This window comes from Epinephelus lanceolatus, chromosome 4 (assembly GCF_041903045.1).
Source record: "Epinephelus lanceolatus isolate andai-2023 chromosome 4, ASM4190304v1, whole genome shotgun sequence".
Lineage (NCBI taxonomy): Eukaryota > Metazoa > Chordata > Actinopteri > Perciformes > Serranidae > Epinephelus > Epinephelus lanceolatus.
In genome coordinates this window covers 47,111,525-47,131,782 of record NC_135737.1, presented here as the reverse complement: position 1 = coordinate 47,131,782, position 20,258 = coordinate 47,111,525, and the positions used below count along the sequence as shown (strand labels likewise).

Sequence of the window (20,258 nt, the reverse complement as noted above, 5' to 3'; positions counted from 1 at the left end):
GAGAGCACATCTGGGTGAGAACGCCAGGTTCAGACAGGAGACAAAAGCACCCTGAAGCGCCCCGAAGCTGGGAAACTGGGAAGCTAGCAATGGAGCGCCACGGTCAACAGCTGAGCTCCTCTGAGCCGCCAGCTCCAGACAGGAGGCAGAGGTGCCGCAAAGCACCATGAAGGTGGGAAGCGCCACGGAGCTTCATTGGCTTCCCGGTAAACAAAAACTGCAGCGATAGTTTTTGCTGTTTCTTTTCCAGTTTATTTTTGAAACGACCTAGTATCACTGTGCGTCTAACTGTATCTTAAATTATTCCACATTTTGTCAGTTGTGTCTGAACAGAGCGAGACAGAGACGAGCAGACACAAACACAAGCAGACAGAGACAGATAAACTAAATGTGATTAGAAAAGAGCAGAGAAGCAGCAGAGCTTGTTGACCTGCATGAGTTGCTACAGAGAACAGGATCGTGACATGAGCAGTAGTGAGCAACGCAAAGCACTGCGAGACATCAGGACACAGCAGCTACGGTAGAGACTGGGTACTATGAGACGACGTGGTCGAGTTCAGATCTTATCCAGCTTAATAACACAGTGGAATGTTGAAGGTTTGCTGCATTATCAACTGTCGTAACCGCTCTCCACCCGACTGGTAAACATACGTGTTACGCAATGACCCAAACCAGCAAACTGGAGCTGAGAGTTTCCTGTAATGACATCACTGACCACCTACTTACTGTTGGTTATATTGTCTGTCTCCACTAAATATCACAATATAAAATATGTGTGTTCTGCTTAAAAAGTACAAGCACAGAGAGACAGCAAGTATGATCTCGAGCACATGGCTGATATCCTACACGGTTTGTTCACATGACGTTATAGAGGGACAGAGAGACGCTTGCTTGCTGTTAGGACACGGTGTTAGGTCGACTTTATTAGACATTATGATGGGAGAGAATTAAATACATTGGACTTCAACACATTTTCCGGGTCAAAAGCCAAAAACGGAAATAGCTGAAGTTGGATTATTGCACGTCTGAAAGTTGTTCAATTATTTGTCTGCTATATGACCAACCTGCCCGAACTCTGTGATATTTTCTGACAAGCTTATCCGAGCTGAAACATCACTAGTTCGTACAGATCGGGGGATGGCAGCGCACGGACATGCAGCGGCTCAGCGCTCTGTACTCTTTAATTAGATTACTCACAGTTTACTTCTTACTGAGTGCCACGTATGCACTGGCATGTTAGATACAGTCGGCATGAACTGCTTGTTATTGGTTTGCTGCCCAGAAACTGTATTTTCAACCAGGAAGACCCCAGACACGACATCCCGTTGGGGCTCATCAGACCACCGGGATCTCCATGGATTAATGTCCCAGCTGGAAAGCGACGGAGGCGGTGCAGAGAGAGGAAGCAGAAGTGAGGCTGCTGTGCCGGGATACGAACCAGGCTAGGCAGGGACCCGCACAAGCCTCTGCTCCCAAGCCTCTTTGTCCCAAATGCAAGATCACTTTCCAACAAGATCGAGGAGCTGGAGCTCACCATATCCACGCAGGAAATCATTCAGGACTGCTGTGTTATGGTTATCACGGAGACATGGCTCAACCCAACTAACCCGGCAGAGGCTATTGCGCTAGCAGGCCGCTCAGCACACCGAGCCCCCGGATCACATCATAACAAAATGTGCAATAATTTGTTTATGTGCAATAATTTTATGAGCCTTTTATTTTATCTCTTTTAAGTGCATACGTTGGCAATGATGAGTGTATGGTCTGTCTACTGTGTAGATGAGAGTATGAGTGATGGATGAATGCATTTATTTACTTACTCTTACTTTCCATTTATTTTTATTGAGTCCGGTCTTGAATGCAACTGAATTTCATTGTATGTTCTGTACAATGACAAAGTAATCTAATTTCATTTATTTTTGCAGTCACGCCTCTTTGCTCTCTTGTTCAGCTTCTGTCTCAAGGAATGTCAAACTTGCTCTTGGACCAGTCCATCCTAGTTTTTTGACTCCATTAAAAAAAAAGCAGATCCTAAAGTACGGATGCTACTACCCAGAATGCAATACCCCATGATGTCATTGCCTATTCTCTACAAAGAGAGAATGCGAGAGCGCAACTACGTCACTGAAGCTTGCATTACAGAGAGATTAGAGAACCAAGAAAGGGTGCAGTTGGGTACTGGTACCAGTATCCGTTCAAATGTGAACAGTATCCGACCCTAGTGTCCATCACCTGTACACATTTACCTTTTGTTTTTACCCTAACCCTCAAAGACAATACCTCCAGAGAAGAATAATCTTGTCAGGTAATAAATCACAGTGTACAAGACACAGTACACTATCACTGCCCTCTGCGGCTCTGGTGTAACAACAGCATGACGTACCAGGAGACTGTGAGCGTCTCAACTCACCATACATTCTCCATGTTTATGTAAAAACAGCTCCAGAGCAGCAGAACCTCAGAGGCAGTACAGACGCACTCATCAATAACCATCTGTCATCTTTATGTCTCTTTACTGCAACATTAAACTCTCTGAGCTTATCTGGATATCAGTAATGTTCAGTGTTCCCTCCTGACTTCCTTCATCATATGCAGCAGTGATGAATCGATGCAGAAACGACCGTCTGTGAGGAAACAGCAGAAAGAAAACTCAAACAAGCCGGCCGAGTGTTGGCACTGTTATTGTGCCCTCTTGTTCTCGAAGCCTCTCTGTCGTTTCCATGTCAGCCATCCCCAGATGGATCAGTATCAGGTCACAGACTAATTTGAGAAGGTTTTGTTCTCAGATCTATATGCACCTGTGGATTGATAGAATTTAGCACAGTGGTTCTGTCAGTTCTGGAAACAGCTACAGTGAGTGCAAACTATAATCTGTACTGAGCGTAGATGGTTCATACTTGACTTTGGATATAAATAATCTGAACTCAAAGTCAACTTACTACCTTTCTGCAGCTTTCAATCGGACCTCATGGGCTTCATTTTGTCAGACTATAAACTGAAAGTCTTTCTCACACCGTGTTTACAGTTTTGATGATGTTCTCATCACTCAACAGACACTGGTGACGCTGTATTAAAAATGTTTTTCTGCTGTGCAACAATATTCTGTTGTGAAACTGTTGTTGCATAAGATGATGCACAACTAATGCACTTCCTCTTTCCGCATCAGCAGAAACATCTGAGAGTGTCAACATTTTATCTGAGAACATTAACTGCTGACTGCTGTGTAAGATCTGCGTCACTTATTGCAGCATTTTGTATTTCCATTTTTACGTCGCCTGTATGTTGTCGAATGTTGTTTTTTATGGGATGTGCTTTGGTAAAACCAAAAGACATTTCTACATTGTAAACAAAAGTTTTAATATTTGTATATAATCTATTTCCTTATATAGAGAAACGGGGGTGTGACAGTTTGCTGATTGCAGATAGTGGGAACGTGCTTGTCAATGTACGCAGGGTTTATACGTCTGTGTTGAATTAATGCAGGACCATCGGCCATCGGAAATGGAAACAAAGCTTTTATTTACTTTTAAGTCCTGTGTGTGATTTATTCTGAGTTCATGTGAGTAGCAAAAAACTGCTACACGCTAGGCTAATTCATACAATGTAAAATGACATATGCTTGTGCTAATAATGTAAGCATGTTGTATTTATCTTGTTTAGTATAGGACAATGTATTTTTCAGTGAACAGTGTCAGTTGTAATGGAGCCAAATTTTGTAACATTGTTAAATGATGCTGTTGTTCCTGATATTAGTAGAGGAAAAGTCTGTTAGCCACGAGGCTAATTTATACAATGTAAAATGCTTTAAGCTTGTGCTATTCGTGTTAGCATGTTGTATTTGTGGGGAAAAATAAAGTTATCTAGTATATGACAATGTATTTGTCAATGAACAATGTCAGTTGCAATGAGGCCAAATTGTAACGCAACCTTTGTTAAATGTTGCTGTTGTTCCTGACCTCATATGAGTAGCGGGAGCGGCAGCAGTTGAGTCAGTAGGGACTCAGCTTGGGAACTGGAGGGTCACTGGCTCAAGTCCCTGTACGGACCAATTATAGAGTGTGGAGTGGCAGCTAGGGAGATGCCAGTGAGCCTCCTGGGCACTGACGAGGTGCCCCTGAACAAGGCACTGAATCCCAAACTGCTCAGGGTGCCTGTCCATGTGCTGTCTGTTAATCCTGTGAGTTATAATGAAGCTGATTTATGTTCGTGTGAATAACACTGTCTCTATCAAGCCATGTTTAATGTGTGTTTTAGAGGTGTAACTGCAGAGCAATACAGACACACCACCACTGCACAAGTATAAATGTTAACAGCGGCGTAGGCCACGTGCATAAACTCTGCATAGACTGACGCACGACTATAAATCTGCCTTTAAAATGATTGTGACTGACTAACAGACGCACGGTGCTAAGAACAAAACTGGCCGGTGAACACGTGCCATGCAGCCACCATTAATTTTGCATGCACAGAACATTTCTACACACATTAGTGAATGAGGCCTGTCGTCTCTGGTTCACAGTCTGCACACGCCTGTTCTCCCATCACGCTGCTCCATGTTGTGAGCAGTAAAGTGAACCACACTCAGCAGCAGTTGGCCTCTCAACACTGTGAGGTTAACCTCTGAGTCTTATTGGACCACATTAGTAATTGGAAATGAGGATTGCTCATTAGTTCTGACCACATTAGCCAGTGGGAATTATTAAGGCTGCTGTATATTCCTTCTACTTCATTAGCCCAGTGCTAAACACTGCCTGCCTGCTGTGGCCACAGTAAATGGCACCATATGCAGCGTGCATCTGCATTAACAGATGACAACACGTTCACAGAGTGCACAGATTTTCTTTCTCAATCAAGTGTTACGAGCGTATAGAGGAGCAGATAGTGACAGATCCAGTCGTTTAAATAAGTGCCTGTTCAGTGTAGAACTGAAAACTATTCTGTGGAAAAACATCAATCTTGATCTGAAGCAGCAACAAGTGGAACATTAAAGCATGTGAGCAGTATGCAAATAGCCACTTCATCACAGCAGCGAGACTCGAAGCACCATTAGATGTATTAACTTCGCATTGTGAACCATCTGATATCAATTATCACATCACACAAATCCTTCACAGTGACCTCTCCTTACAATCAACTGTGTCTGAAACACTGCGGCTCCAGGCTGCCGTCGTCAGCCCACGCCGACGCGCGAGGCGGAGGAAAAGCAAATCTGTCCGAGGCGGCCTGTGAAACAAGGGAGGAGATGAGATCCAAATCATATTCGCCATCTGCTCGGCTGTCTGTGTGTCTGCTGCCGAGCTGAAGCGTCTTCTACACAAACACTGGAGACTAACAATGACAAACATACAGCGCTTCACATTACCGCCGGCCAAATATTGATCTAACGGCTGTTACACTCAGCACATTATGCTGAGGTGGGAAACTGGCTGCTCGCTACACGGCTTAACTGTGCTGTTATACAATGTAGGCTTTTAAATATGTATGCAGGTGCACAGCAGGAAATGGCTACTGTCACTTGGTACATTTCCGTTGTCTGGTGCAGTTTGAATAAAGACTTGTCGATGGGGAGGATATTATTTAACCACAGGAAACTACAGACAACACAAACACAGCACCGAGGAACCAGCGCCGATAACAGTGAATAAAAAAGCTCTGTCTTTTTGTAGCTCAATATTCCTTTGTTGAAGCTTTGACAAGTAGAGAACTTCACACTGGACCGAGCTCCTTCAGTCAGTAACAGTGAATGTTATTCAGCTCTTCTTAAAATCAGCACACACACACACACTCTCACACACACACACACACACACAGATACTCTAGATCTGCCCCATGAAATAGGAGATTTGTTTCATCAGTTGGACACCTGTCAGTCGACCCATAGCTTCAAGTTGAGACGTCGTTTTTTGGGGGGACTTCTTGGTCCCTAGATTTTGCTGCAGAGTGACGCTACTCGTTGGTACAGTCAGCTGCAGATGTGATGCAGCAGCACAGAGGCAGTGTCAATAACTGACTGTAAGCACAGGAGCAGGAAGTGTGGGGCTTTTTTTCAGTGACTGTAACAAAACACTTGACAAAGTGCCGGAAGAACTGTGAGGACGGTTTTGCCAGCTAGCATCTAGCTAGCTACTTTAGCAGCTTTTAACTAGTGTGGCTGTTAGCTAGCTTAGCAGTTGAGTTTACATCACTCAGCGAATCAAAAGTGCAGCACTGCAGGACTCATACTTGGACATCGGAGGGTTTTTGGCATCAGCCGTTTGGATTTTTTTAAATGAAGGACCTGGTTAGGCAGCGACTTCTGGATTTACCGTGGTCAGGATGGTGCAGTGTCATAAGTCACTGAATTCTGAGCTCCATCATACATACTACATAGAGTTTCACAGACTGTAACAGTAACACATCTGTGGAGCCAACCGTTTTATTGTTCAGTGTGTTTATTCCAACAGTTTGTTGATACACTAAATGACAAACGTATTTGGGTGTCTGGTTACTTTGTGGTGACTGTGATTATAGTTCACACAAGAGCAGGGAAGCACCTTGAATGTGTGTGTATGAGAGAGCTTGTGGGAGTGTCACATATTTTAAGTCTTGTTTATGTTACAACAGCTGCTACGCTCACTTGTTTGACTCCCTCTAAAACTTTTTGTGTGTGGACAAAACACACGACATGTGTTATGGGTCATTTTTCAGGCCGGCTGTTTCCCACTGCTTCCAGTCTTTATGCTACGCTAGGCTAACCATTAGGGATGAGCAAGTACACCATTACCTGTATCTGTTCAACCAACTAAAGTATCTGTATGTGATCAACAACAAACAAATCAGGCCCCTCATCTCGTCTGATGCTGCTAAATCTGATCTCCACTGCATGATTCTGTCTCATATTGAGTACTGTTTTGTGATATGGTCGTTTGCTGGAGTCACCACACTGAAACCAATTGAACAACTCTACAAAAAAGCCATCAAGGTATTCACCAAAAAACCATATTCCTCACATCACTGTCCAATTCTTGCGAGGTACAATTTATTGAGTTTTGAACATTTAAAAACTTTTAAATACAGCTGCCTCACCTATAAAACCCTCAACGGGCTGGCTCCTCCCCCGTTGGAGGTTTTTTTTAAACGGAGAGACAACACGCTCAGTACCAGATCTGCCTCCAGAGGGGACTGCGAGGTGCAGTTCAGACAAACCTTTATAGGCCAAAATTCCCTTACTGTAAAGGGCAGTGCAGGTTGGAACGGTCTCCCAACCACAATCAGAGACAGTCCCACTCTCACTACTTTCAAAAAACAGCTTAAAGGATGGCTATTGACTCATCAAATCTGCACCCATGAATGAATCATTGATCAGCCCTCTCATACAGTTCTCTACTGTAGCCCCTTGTTGAATCTACTGTATAACTGCTGTTAATATTGTTGTGCACTTTATATGTTGTTGATTTAACTGTTATTTATGGTATGTCTGTCTGTCTTTTAAATGTGAGGACTACGGATGGAAATTAGCTTGTAGCTAAATCCGGCATATTTACATGACGTCATGTATTTGTACCGATTGTTCATTAATATGCACGGTCCTCTTCAAATAAACAAATAAAGTGTACACAAAATGGGTGGAGTTTATGCCATAAGTGGGTGGAGTTTAAGTTGGAAGTTGTTATTTTAAGCTTGAAATTTATGTGGATTGATCAGAGGTTGCAATATTTATTACCTATGAGAAATGTATTTACAGAACAGCCTCAGATTGAAGCTTCACATCATTTGTTATCGTAATAGATTAAACACAGGCACCAAAATGAGGATTTTCCAGATAATGAAACTCGCATGATACTCGTTTCATCAAAGTATTCGGCTCAACCCTACAAACCATGCCCAAACTTTAGCTACGTCATTAACCAACAGGCACAGCATGGTAACGATATTAAATAAGTTCCAAATAACAGGATCTGACTGACACGGTGGTAAAACACCTCGCCCTGTCGAGTTTACTCAAACTAACCAAACATGTTTAACGGCTGAGCGTTCAGCTGCCCCTCCCCCGCCTCTCTTACCCGTGTGGTGGTGGCGAACAGGTACTTGTCTCGGAGCTGGAAGCTGTCCACCTGCTCCAGGATCACTCTGCGGTTCTGCTCGCTCTGGAAGAAGTCGGTGCTGCTGAGGATGGTGGAGACGCCCTGGGGCTCGTGCCTCTGGACCAGCACTGTGGTGGGGGGGTCGTAGGGCTCCACGCCCCTGTGATGGGGGACAAGAAGGAGGGAGGGAAGGAGCGGGGATGGCAGAAGGTGGATTGGAGGGAAGGAGGTACAGAAGGGAAGAGGAAGGATGAAGAATGGAGAACCATTATGTTAGCCAGTTTGTCCTGAAATAACATAAACACAGTCTTTGTGGACGCCAAAGCAAAACGAAATAAATCCAATAAATCTTGTCACATCTCTGTTTTTATGGAGCTGCATTTTATATTTGTCCTCACCAGTGTTTCTCTGTGGCTGTCAAAATTCAAGTATTTCTGTCCTCTGTCTTTGGGCGATAATTCAATACAGTCATTTATCGACTTTTGGAGAAGTCCTACTGCGATGAGACGACCACATCATGCTGTTCTTTAAACCAAAATTCTGTTTTTTAAGACAACCAATTAAATATGCAATTGATCGTGATTAACTATTGAAATTCAGCGTTTAATCAAGTTTTTAAAAATGAATTGTGAAACAGCTCTACTAAAAGCAATGCTGTTTCTTAGGGTGTCATGTCAACAGGTATTAGACAGTTAAATTTAACGCTTTTGAAGACCCATTCAAGACACCTTTTAACCAGATTTTTTGGATGAATCATGTTTTAAGCATCGCAGGTAAGTAGTGCATATGTGGTCTTGTGCAGAGGTAAGTGTTCTGTAGGAATATGGTTATCAGAATGAGTAAGTCGATCTACATTTTGCCGACAGGTAAGTGCGAGTATGAAGTAAAATGACTGTTACAGTTTTTTTAAAGATTTGTAACATTAGAAATGTGAACTTTCACGAAGAAAGGCTTCACTCATTTTCACAAAAAGAAATTTAAAAAAAGGATGAATGAAATGAGATAAAATGTGTGTGGTAGTTAAGACTATTTATTGACTTGTTGTAACATTGAATTTAAGACATTTTAAGACTCTTTAAGGACCCGTACACATCCCGTTTATTTGCTTTTTATGCACGACAATATCAATTCATCATCAATATCGGCCGATATCAGCTTTAAAATGAACTGTTAGAATTGGCCAACCTGCTGTTTCTTATTTTGCAAAGTGAATGAATATTACATACATGGCAAAGTATTTCATGTCTTCATCTGCTGGTGGGCCGTCATGATAAGAGTATGCATGTATAATATGATGTTAATTCCACTGCAGAAGAGACTTGATGATCACTAAAATCAGGTGGGAAAAAAATGGATATATCGATATCCGTATCTGTCAATGAGCTGTTAAATATCGGCACACCCGACATTAGTAAAACATCTAATATTGTGCATGAGTGCTTTTTAATTCTGGGTCAGTTGTTGATTTAGTAAAGATGGGGCTGTGTCTCAACTGCAATGACAAAGCGTTTTTAATTCTACTGCTAACCTCTCCCTCATGCTCCCACCAACACCGTCTCGTGTGTCTCTAATGCAGCACCATTGTCTAAACGCCTGTTAAGGGTCAGAAATGTCCCCTGGGTCCTTTTATGCCGTTCTGCTCCTTTAATCCATCTATGCCAAAGTGGTTCGACCCAGCCTTCTGATGGAGTGACTGACTGGCCGACACAGCCATCCTCGGGGCTCTGCGCTCCTCGTAGCAGAGTTAAAATGTCCCAGCTGTCTCATTTCAAAGTCAAAAACATTTAATGTTATTGATATTTCCTGAGGGGCCAAACAGTGGTTAGCACTGTCAACTCAAAGCAGGGTTTGAATCACATCCCTGTTCCTTCTGCGAGGAGTTTGCATGTTCCCTCTGTGGTTAAGTTTGCTCAGAGTATTGTGTTATGTCCTCACACTACCCAGACATGAAGAGAATTATTTTTGTATGCAATGCAGTGGTATCCTGCAAATCCTTCATGTGTTTTCCTTTAAGACGTCAGTCCAGCATGGAGAACTTTACTCAACATTTTCAGAGGTGTCACTCCAAAAAAAAAGGGCCAAATTCACCACCTCAAATGACTGCATTATTCTGTCACTGTTTCTGAGGCTTTTCATTCTGACAAAGAATCCTTGTTATTTTCTGCTATAAACAATGGCAAAATTTCAAGGTAGTAAATGTCAGCACAAACCACAGCATGTTCAAAACAAAAATATCCGTCTGTGTGTCAACCCTGAAAAACAGCATGATCAGACTATTTGTGGCCACGAGTGTGCAGCCGGGGTGCTCCAAAACCGTGGCCCGCAGAGTCGGCCAGAATGAATGAAGGAGGTTCACTGGGTCTTATCGTCTGCCTTCCAAATCAGAGTGTTTTCCTCCAGAGTCTCGAGAGCCGAACAGAGAGCGCAGTGTCTCGGCTCGGCTCTGCCTCTGTGGCATTCTTTCAAAGGTCCCTGTTCAACTGATGGACACTGTCTGGGCTGAGAGTGTGGAGGGCTATTCACAGTCTGTCTCTGTCCCTTCCTTTGAATCCATCTCTGCCCCTTCCAAACACTTCCTTAACACCCGCCCTCCCCCGCTCTGGCAGTTTCTTGTTTTCTGCCAGTTCTGTTTGTCATTGGATTTGAGATTCCCTGAAATGTTTCTGAAGGAAAAAGCCACCCTTCCTAGATTAAACTGTCCACAGCCAAGTTTCCAATAAGTGTGACGATATTCAGGCCAAATATTCCACGACTCCTCACACACAGAGAAACAAGTCGTCATAACTTAGTGGGTAGAGCAGGCGTCTCATATATGAAGGCACTCTCCTTGCCCCAGCAGCCACAGGTTCAATTCCAGCCTGCAGCTGTTTGCTTTATGTCATCCCCTCTCCCTCCCCCCCCACGCTTACACCATCCTCCAATAAAAGCTAAAGCCAAAAAAAGGTTGTCACTGTTTGAGTTTGATTCAACAAATATGTAATTCCATTTATTTTAAACGCAACACACATGACACAATCCAGAACTAAATTGTAGAATTAATGTTTGTTTCCTTTGTGTGCCTCCACTGCCTCACTTGAGTGACATGCTAGTTTTACAAGGTAGCCTCACAAGATAACATCACAAGATAACATCACAAGGTAGCGTCACAAGGTAACATCACAAGGTAACATCACAAGGTAGCGTTACAAGGTAACATCACAAGGTAGCCTCACAAGGTAACATCACAAGGTAACATCACAAGGTAGTGTCACAAGGTAGCTTCACAAGGTAGCTTCACAAGGTAACATCACAAGGTAGTGTCACAAGGTAACATCACAAGGTAGCGTCACAAGGTAGAGTCACAAGGTAACATCACAAGGTAGCGTCACAAGGTAGTGTCACAAGGTAGAGTCACAAGGTAACATCACAAGGTAACGTCACAAGGTAGCCTCACAAGGTAACGTCACAAGGTAGCGCCACAAGGTAGCGTCACAAGATAGCCTCACAAGGTAACGTCACAAGGTAACGTCACAAGGTAGCGCCACAAGGTAGCGTCACAAGATAGCCTCACAAGGTAGCCTCACAAGGTAACGTCACAAGGTAATGTCACAAGGTAGCATCACAAGATAGCCTCACAAGATAGCGTCACAAGGTAGCGCCACAAAGTAAGGTCACAAAGTAGCGTCACAAGGTAGCGCCACAAAGTAACATCACAAAGTAGCGTCACAAAGTAGCGTCACAAGGTAACGTCACAACGTAACGTCACAAGGTAGCGCCACAAAGTAACGTCACAAGGTAGCATCACAAGGTAGCGTCACAAGGTAGTATCACAAGGTAACATCACAAGGTAGTGTCACAAGGTAGCATCACAAGGTAACATCACAAGGTAGTGTCACAAGGTAACATCACAAGGTAGCGTCACAAGGTAACATCACAAGGTAGCGCCACAAAGTAAGGTCACAAAGTAGCGTCACAAGGTAGCGTCACAAGGTAGCGCCACAAAGTAACATCACAAAGTAGCGTCACAAAGTAGCGTCACAAGGTAACGTCACAAGGTAACGTCACAACGTAACGTCACAAAGTAGCGTCACAAGGTAACGTCACAAGGTAACGTCACAAGGTAGCGTCACAAGGTAGTGTCACAAGGTAGTATCACAAGGTAGCGTCACAAGGTAGCCTCACAAGGTAGCCTCACAAGGTAGCGTCCCAAGGTAGCGTCACAAGGTAACATCACAAGGTAGCCTCACAAGGTAGCCTCACAAGGTAGCCTCACAAGGTAGTGTCACCAGGTAGCGCCACAAGGTAGAGTCACAAGGTAGCCTCACAAGGTAGCCTCACAAGGTAATGTCACAAGGTAGCGTCACAAGGTAGCGTCACAAGGTAGCGTCACAAGGTAGAGTCACAAGGTAGTGTCACAAGGTAGCGCCACAAGGTAGCCTCACAAGGTAGTGTCACAAGGAAGCCTCACAAGGTAACGTCACAAGGCAGCCTCACAAGGAAGCCTCACAAGGTAACGTCACAAGGTAGCCTCACAAGGTAACGTCACAAGGTAACGTCACAAGGTAGTTTCACAAGGTAGAGTCACAAGGTAGCCTCACAAGGAAGCCTCACAAGGTAACGTCACAAGGTCGTGTCACAAGGTAGCCTCACAAGGTAACGTCACAAGGTAACGCCACAAGGTAGAGTCACAAGGTAGCGTCACAAGGTAGAGTCACAAGGTAGCCTCACAAGGAAGCCTCACAAGGTAGCGTCACAAGGTAACGTCAAAAAGTAATGTCACAAGGTACCAACACGAGGTCACATCTGAAGATAAGGTCACAAGGTAGGGTAACAAGGCAACGTCAGAACCTAGCATCACAAGGTAGCATTGCAAGGTTATGTCACAAGGTAAGGTCAAAAACTAACATCAGAACCTAGCATCACAAGGTAGCATCAAGGTAAGGTAACAAGGTAAAGTAAGAAAGTAATGTCAGAAGGTAATGCCACAAGGTAACCTCACAAAGTATTTTCACAAAGCAATATCACAGTAAGGCAGTTGCATTACCGTTGCGTTACCTTCAGCCTTAACTTTAGCTAGTGGTCTCACACTTACATGTTAAGCATGGCTCACTAGTTTCCCCCATTGTGTTATCTTAAATAACTACAGAATAATTAACTTATAGAACAACAGGGTGTGATGACACGACTCAGCCTGTTGCACTAATTAACTGCAGACTGTCTGACTAATTTTCCCCTCACGTTTGTTCAGTAACTTAAAATTTTGATTGAAAAGCCACAGCCCTTATTGTCAACATGTGATCCGTTTTATTTAAAGGAATTAAAAAAAGCCTTAACAAGCAATTTTAACTTGCAAACATGTATTTGCTCTTTTCCTTTCTTGAGTAGTGACATTCAGTTCCTCCATTTCCATATGTCTTTCTCGTTAACCTTTCCCCTCTGCCCACCCTCCATCCCTGTTCCCTTTGTTTCCTCCAATGCATTTAAAATCACTCTGTCTGCAGGATTTGTATCATTGTCTGAAATCCATATGGAAAAAGAGACTGTACTTCTCATTGTATGCACAGAGGATTTTACTCAGTCTGTCTCCTAGCAGAGAGATCAGGGGATTAGGAGTTGGGTGGGGGACCACCCCATCACACTGGGTTGGTTTTAAACATATCCAGAAGCAGGCTTGAGTCTCGTTAGCTTTCACCGCCTTGAGACTGATCCGCAACACAACAGTATTGGCCCTTGCTAAAGCCAGAACAAACAGGATTAAATCCAAATTGGATGGAGCCATGGGTGGGGGGGGGGAGGGGGGGGCTGCCTTTGTCTTCAGATAATTTAGAGATGGTGTGACACTGCAGTGGTGCAGCTTTAACAGACTTCATCAGATCTCACTGGCTGAAACCTACATGCCAGACAATCTATAAACGTGGGATGACCAAACACAAAATTCAGTGAAAAATGATGATAGCTGAGCAGTAGTAGGCAAACCTGGTAGATGATGAAGAACATTTGAAGCACACAGTTTGCAAAGTTTTGTTGATAAACTGAAGGATTCAGGTGTTTGTTTGCAGGAATGGAATATAATATTCATAACTATGTTTTAATGAGTGTATAATCACCTGAACCTGGAAATCATTGAGTTTTTGTTGCTTAGAAAGAGCCAATTATATCTACATACAGAGCGGGTCCTCTTCCGTGGAGTCCGCCATGTTGTTTCTACAGTAGCCCAGAACGGACAAACAAAACACTGACTCTAAACTTTATACTTCTGCGCAGACGTTGCACTAGACTTTTTCGTCGCCGGTCATTTTGACTGACAGGGTCGTAAAAATCCGGTCATAATCTATTTTTACCGGTCATTTTAATTTTCATTTTTAAATGATAATAAAGATATTCAAAGACATTTAGTTTTCATTTGTTCGTTTTTAATAAATCCAACAAGCAAGTTATAAAGTGTGCATTAATGAGGACATGAACGAAAAGATGAACAGACATCCACACACCGCAGCGCTTCAGTTCGGCGTCTGGTCTACACGCGAGCCGCGAGCACTTCTGTCAAGCTGGATAGAGCGGATCATACCAAACAGGAAGTCGGACACAGAAAAGACGAGAGAATCCGGCCAATTTTCAAAATAAAATAACAACAGCATGCAATGAGGAACATGAGGGAATACCATGTTTATAATTTAAAATAACACAACAGTGCATAACCGAACACATTTTTCAATACCATAATCACTTCATTACAATTTTAATTTTGTGTCACTGAGCCTACAGACTACATAAATAAAATGGTCAGAACAATATGCCCTATTTATTCAGTGTTAATCCAACACGCTCAATACATGGACATGCAATGACAAATTGTCATTAACTTAATACGTTATAAAAAACGATTAAAATATGGACTTACCCATGTTTAAAATGACCTGTTGAAGTGAAAAACGAGTACTGACGGGAACAGACGAGTGGAGTCGATGTTTAACCAGCGCGGAGAGCGCAGGAGAAATGCACTGCCTGTGTGGACAGTCAAGCGGCACTAACGCATCTGGTGTGTCCAGACCGTTATGTCAACAACGCTACATGAAGTAGTGTAAAAACGGCAGCCACTTAAACCACTGACTGTGCACTCCACCGCCAAGTGGGCAGGGGTGGTAATTGCAACCGGTCAAAATGACCGACGGCCTTCAGATTTTCCGGTCATTGTTGTAAAAAACCGGTCAATGACCAAGAATATCCGGTTAACGCGACCCCTGCTTCTACATCAAATTGATGCAGAGCCTACATCGTAGCCTGACGTGCACCTCACCAGAAATGTAACTACATGTCACAGTGACGCAGACCTCCTGTCTTGATTTACTTTAATTTCACAGATAAGAAACAATAAATTGTGAAGACAATAAAGCCTCCACAAAAATAGCATTTTAAGTCCTGTGTGTGATTTATCCTGGCTGAAATATGAGTAGTTGAAATCTCCGCTCGTCGCTAGGCTAATTTATACAATGTAAAATGCCATAGGCTTGTGCTTATAACGTTAGCATGTTGTATTTGTTTGGAAAACGTGTTTAGTATAAGACAGTTGTTTTGTCAGTGAACCTTGTGAGTTGTAATGGAGCCGAAGTTTGTAACATTACCTTTGTTAAATGTTGCTGTTGTCCCTAGCTTCATATGAGCAGAGGAAAACTCTGTTAGCTGCTAGGCTAATTTATACAATGTAAAATGCCATTGGCTTGTGCTAATAACGTTAGCATGTTGTATTTGTGGGGAAAATGTGTCCAGATAAAGACAAGTGTTTGTCTGTGAATGCTGCGAGTTATAGTGAAGCTGATTTGTGTTTGAAACTGTCTCTGTTAAGCCATGTTTAATGTGTGTTTACTGATGTTTAATGAGTGTTCAATGTGTGTTTAATGTGTGTTTTGACAACAGATGACAATAGCCCTGCGACGACGAAGTCCGGAATCAGTCAGTAAACATTGCAAGATGGCTACGGATGAACACCAGTTTTTTGAAACGGCTTTGGCCGCTACAATGAACCAGTTAGACTTGGCTTTTTCTCTAAAAGAGGAACAGAAGACGGCACTCGAATCTTTCCTTTGCAAGAAGGACGTTTTTGCTGTTTTGCCGACTGGATACGGCAAGAGTCTAATCTACCAGTTAGCTCCACTGGTAGCTAAGCTCTGGATACGTCACCCCGTGTATTGTTCTGATTGGTTGTAGTGTTATCCAATTGCGTGCAGTAATATTTACTAATGCATGCTTGGTGCCGCCCCTAGAGTTGGGCCATTTGCATTACTCGTGGCCAGACCCTAAATCTGTCTAGATTTGGGTCTGGATTTCCAGGCTACCGTAGTTCTCCAACAGTCTTGGCACATGGGAGAAGTTTCAGTTGGTTAAAATCTGCAACCTCACCATAAGGTGCCGCTAAATCCGCCACGGTAGACCAGGGATACTCAACTTGCTTTGCCTGAGGGCCACTATTGCAAGAGGACAGGAGGCCAGGGGCCAGTCGCAGCAGCCCTGCACAGGTCAGGTGTATGCAGGGGGGTTTGTAGGATTTGAGAAGTTTATCCAGTGCCTCTGTCCAAACTGGTCTACCTCCAGTCTTATCAAATACCAACATTTAGCCAGTGGCCAATCAGTGTCAGACACAGAGGAACCCATTTGGCAGCATTTGTTGAAGCTCCAGGAAACTACAGAGATAAAACAAGAGGGTAACTCTGCACTGGGCCAACCTTCTTCAGACTTTTTCAAGGAAGCCCATTGTTGGTTTCAAGTGTGAAACCAAAAGTCAGTTGAGGTGATCTGATAACAAAGCAGTGTGCTTAGTTTCAGTTCACAAAGTTTGCCCTGAATACTTCTGTCAGGTTTTGTAAGAATGAGGAAGTATTGTTGTCAACACTGATGCTCTCGTCATAAAAAAAGCTTCCTGTAGTTGGTTTCCACCGTATCAGTATTCAAGTGCCTTTCAAGCCGACAATGTAGTGAACCTGATCTAGGTGAGGTGTGTAGGTGGATGTATGCAGCCTCACTGTGTGTGTTGTGTCTTTATCAGTGACAGATACACACAGAAAAGTAATTTAGCTTTACCAAGGTGCAGCGGTGGGGGCGACCTGCAGCTACATGTGACCTGTCTGAATACGCTCCCGTCTAGCTCCCACTCGGACAGGAGGAGATACATTTATTCATCTGAATGCTCATTAATCACACAGCAGACATCAGAGCGGTGTCACAGATAGAGTGTTGTTCAGCGCTGTTTCCTCATTTCCCCTCAGCTCTTGTTTTCTAGACTCCTAAGCGCTGCCTTGCACGCCGACTGCTTTCATTTCAATTTAAAGTAACAGACCGCTGAAGCATTGGCACGGAGAAGGGAGACGCAATCACTGATTCCATTGTCTGGCTGCTGGCAACCATCCAGCTCTAAAGACTTTACAGAAAGGCTACTTCCAAACCAAAGATACTAATTAGCTTTAGTCAAACGAGGTTACAGGAGACAATAAATCAACTATTTTGATTCCCAGCAGGAGGAAGCTTTTCTCCTGTTGTGAGGAAAATGCTGCTGGTCTGTTTACGTTGGAATACAAATCAATCTGGAGCTGACAAACGAGGTCTGACTGCAGTGAGTCACGTTGGATTGTTTGTAAAGAGTAAATAATCCAAAGCACAATTAGTTAATCCACTGATCTTAACGAGGATCAGCAGCATGACGAAGAAGCTACAGGGCCGCTGGTGACATTTTGCACATCAATGCTTTCATTTATGTTTACAAATTTGAACAGAACATAAATATTGGATGACAAGCTGCATTTGAGTACCTAAGAACAGTAAATATTAGATACTTTAAGACTTTTACTCAACTTATATTCCGATGGGCGACTTTAAGTTCTCCAATGTCATTTACTGGTATTTCTTTCTGATATCTGTAATTTAACTCAAGTGTTTGCGTTCAGGTACTTCGTCCACCACTGAGCACCATTTATCCTGCCTAAACTCTGGGGACAACTTGTATTAATGTGAAATTGAAAGGGTATCTGTGAGTGGCTATGCACTTACTGAATAATAGATGTAATACAGACGTCAATAATGTCAGTAATAACCTGAGGTAGCAAAACCTCATAATGTGAGCGAGACATCCAAATGCATTCAGTCTCTGGAGACAGAGTGGAGGGTAAAAACTCATCTTAGAAGCATCAACCAGCCAGGGCAGAGCACAGGGCACCAGTAAACAGTAAGTTAACACCTCAGGGGCCCTGACAAACCAAGCAGAGTTTTAAAGCCCCGTTTCCACCAAACACTCTTGGTACAGGACCTTTGAACCCAACAGTAACCCTTCAGACATGGTACCTAGACCCTGGCACCAGCTGCTGCAAGAGGCAGCAAAACATCCTTTATTTTATAGTTGTAGTTTACTGATGTATGAACAGAGGTTACATAAAACCAGAGTGACCGTCCCCTACTGACCAATCAGACTGCAGGGTTTCTAGCTCCACCTTTTAGTACCAGATCTGTGTGCTAGGTACTAGGCGATTTGATCGCCCATCGGCACAACCCTAGTTGGTACCATCCACAACTTCCACTGTGGAAATGGAAAAAATTCGACTGAACTGAACTGCTGGGTGGAAACAGGGCTTTATACACAGCACTGTGAGGGGGCATAATGCCGTGACACTCCCAACTTGAACAAACAATGTAAAAGTGTTTTATAGATTCTCCCACTGAGCAGAGCGTTAAAGGGATAGTGCACCCAAAAATGAAAATTCAGCCATTATCTACTCACCCATATGCCGAGGGAGGCTCAGGTGAAGTTTTAGAGTCCTCACATCACTTGCAGAGATCCAAGGGGAGAGGAGGTAGCAACACAACTCCACCTAATGGAGGCTGACGGCGCCCCAGATTCAACATAATTGAAACCACAAAATATCTCCATACTGCTCGTCTGTAGTGATCCAAGTGTCCTGAAACCCCGACATAAAAAGTTGTTTGGAAAAACGTCATTTGAACTCTGTTTTTAGCCTCACTGTAGCCTGTAGCTCTGACTGCCTCTCTGTGCACCACGCTCACGTGTGCGTGAGACCAGCGAAAGCACGTAAACACACATGAACGCAGTGCCCATGTCTCACAGTCTCGCGCAAGCGCACACATGAGCACAGTGCACAGAGAGGCACCTGAGCCTTCCTCAGCATATGGGTGAGTAGATAATGGCTGAATTTTCATTTTTGGGTGCACTATCCATTTAACAGTGGCAACTACAGATGTTATCCAAAAATATTTGAATCAACATCAGTATGTATTTCTGGCAGTTACAATAGGCACTGCAGATCATAATAAATGTAATGACATAGTAGTCAGGCCTCTGTTAACAGCTCCAAACACACACACACAGAGAAACTGACAAAGTGAAAGTAAACATGAACCACTTTAGCCTTCAGGTCTCGTCCTGTTCACTAACTCAAACAATGAACTCTTTCACTTGCCCTTCCCAAAAGATAAACACAGTTTATCACCACAGTAAATATGATGACAACACTGCTGCCAGCACTCTGATCTATGGATCAACTCAAACACTCTGCTCTGGTTTGTAGTCTCAAGGTTCTGTCAGTGCGTACTGGGCTCTATATCAGAATCACCTCGGAGCCTGAACACCACACGGTGCCTTCTGAAACTCAGGGAATTATCACTATTCTCTGAAATGAATCTCATGTTTGAGCGGCTCATGGTGCTCTAAAACTCATGAAACTTTGCACACACATGTGAAGTGGTGAAAATTCACATCTGATATTAGGTTTATGATCAGGTGTAAAAAAACGGATCAACAGCACCACTTACAAAATTCCAACAAAGCAACCCCTGAAGCTGGAAAACTTGGCTGGTGCATGTAACATCCAAAGACGTACAAAGAAAGTCTCTTGGAGCTGTACCCTAAAGCCAACAGGAAGTCGGCCATTTTGAATTAAATGTGTAATTTTAGTGCATTTTTGGCCACTTCCAGGGGTCATACTTTAACAAACCCCTCCTACAGGTTTTATCTGATTGACTTCAAATTTTGTCCGCACCATCTAATGACCTTTCACATCAGAAGTTGCTCAGACCTTGAGTTTTCGTTGAACTGTGTGACCATGGCAAGGCATCAAATTCCCATGATTCACCACCAAACAGGAAGTGGTTTGTAGCTCCAGCACACATGGTCCAAGGAGACGTCTCTTTGACTGGATGGTGAAAACATTCAATCAC

General features: G+C 43.4%; 1 protein-coding gene across 1 annotated transcript in view; it reads right to left on the bottom strand.

Annotated features, from left to right (window-relative positions):
• The window catches only part of sorl1 (sortilin-related receptor, L(DLR class) A repeats containing), a 119,788-nt gene that overhangs the window by 53,023 nt on the left and 46,507 nt on the right, over positions 1-20,258 (bottom strand). The window contains exon 6 of the mRNA XM_033631088.2: positions 8,043-8,223. Coding sequence (XP_033486979.1) covers positions 8,043-8,223 — 181 coding nt within the window. The remainder of the gene's footprint in view (positions 1-8,042; positions 8,224-20,258) is intronic.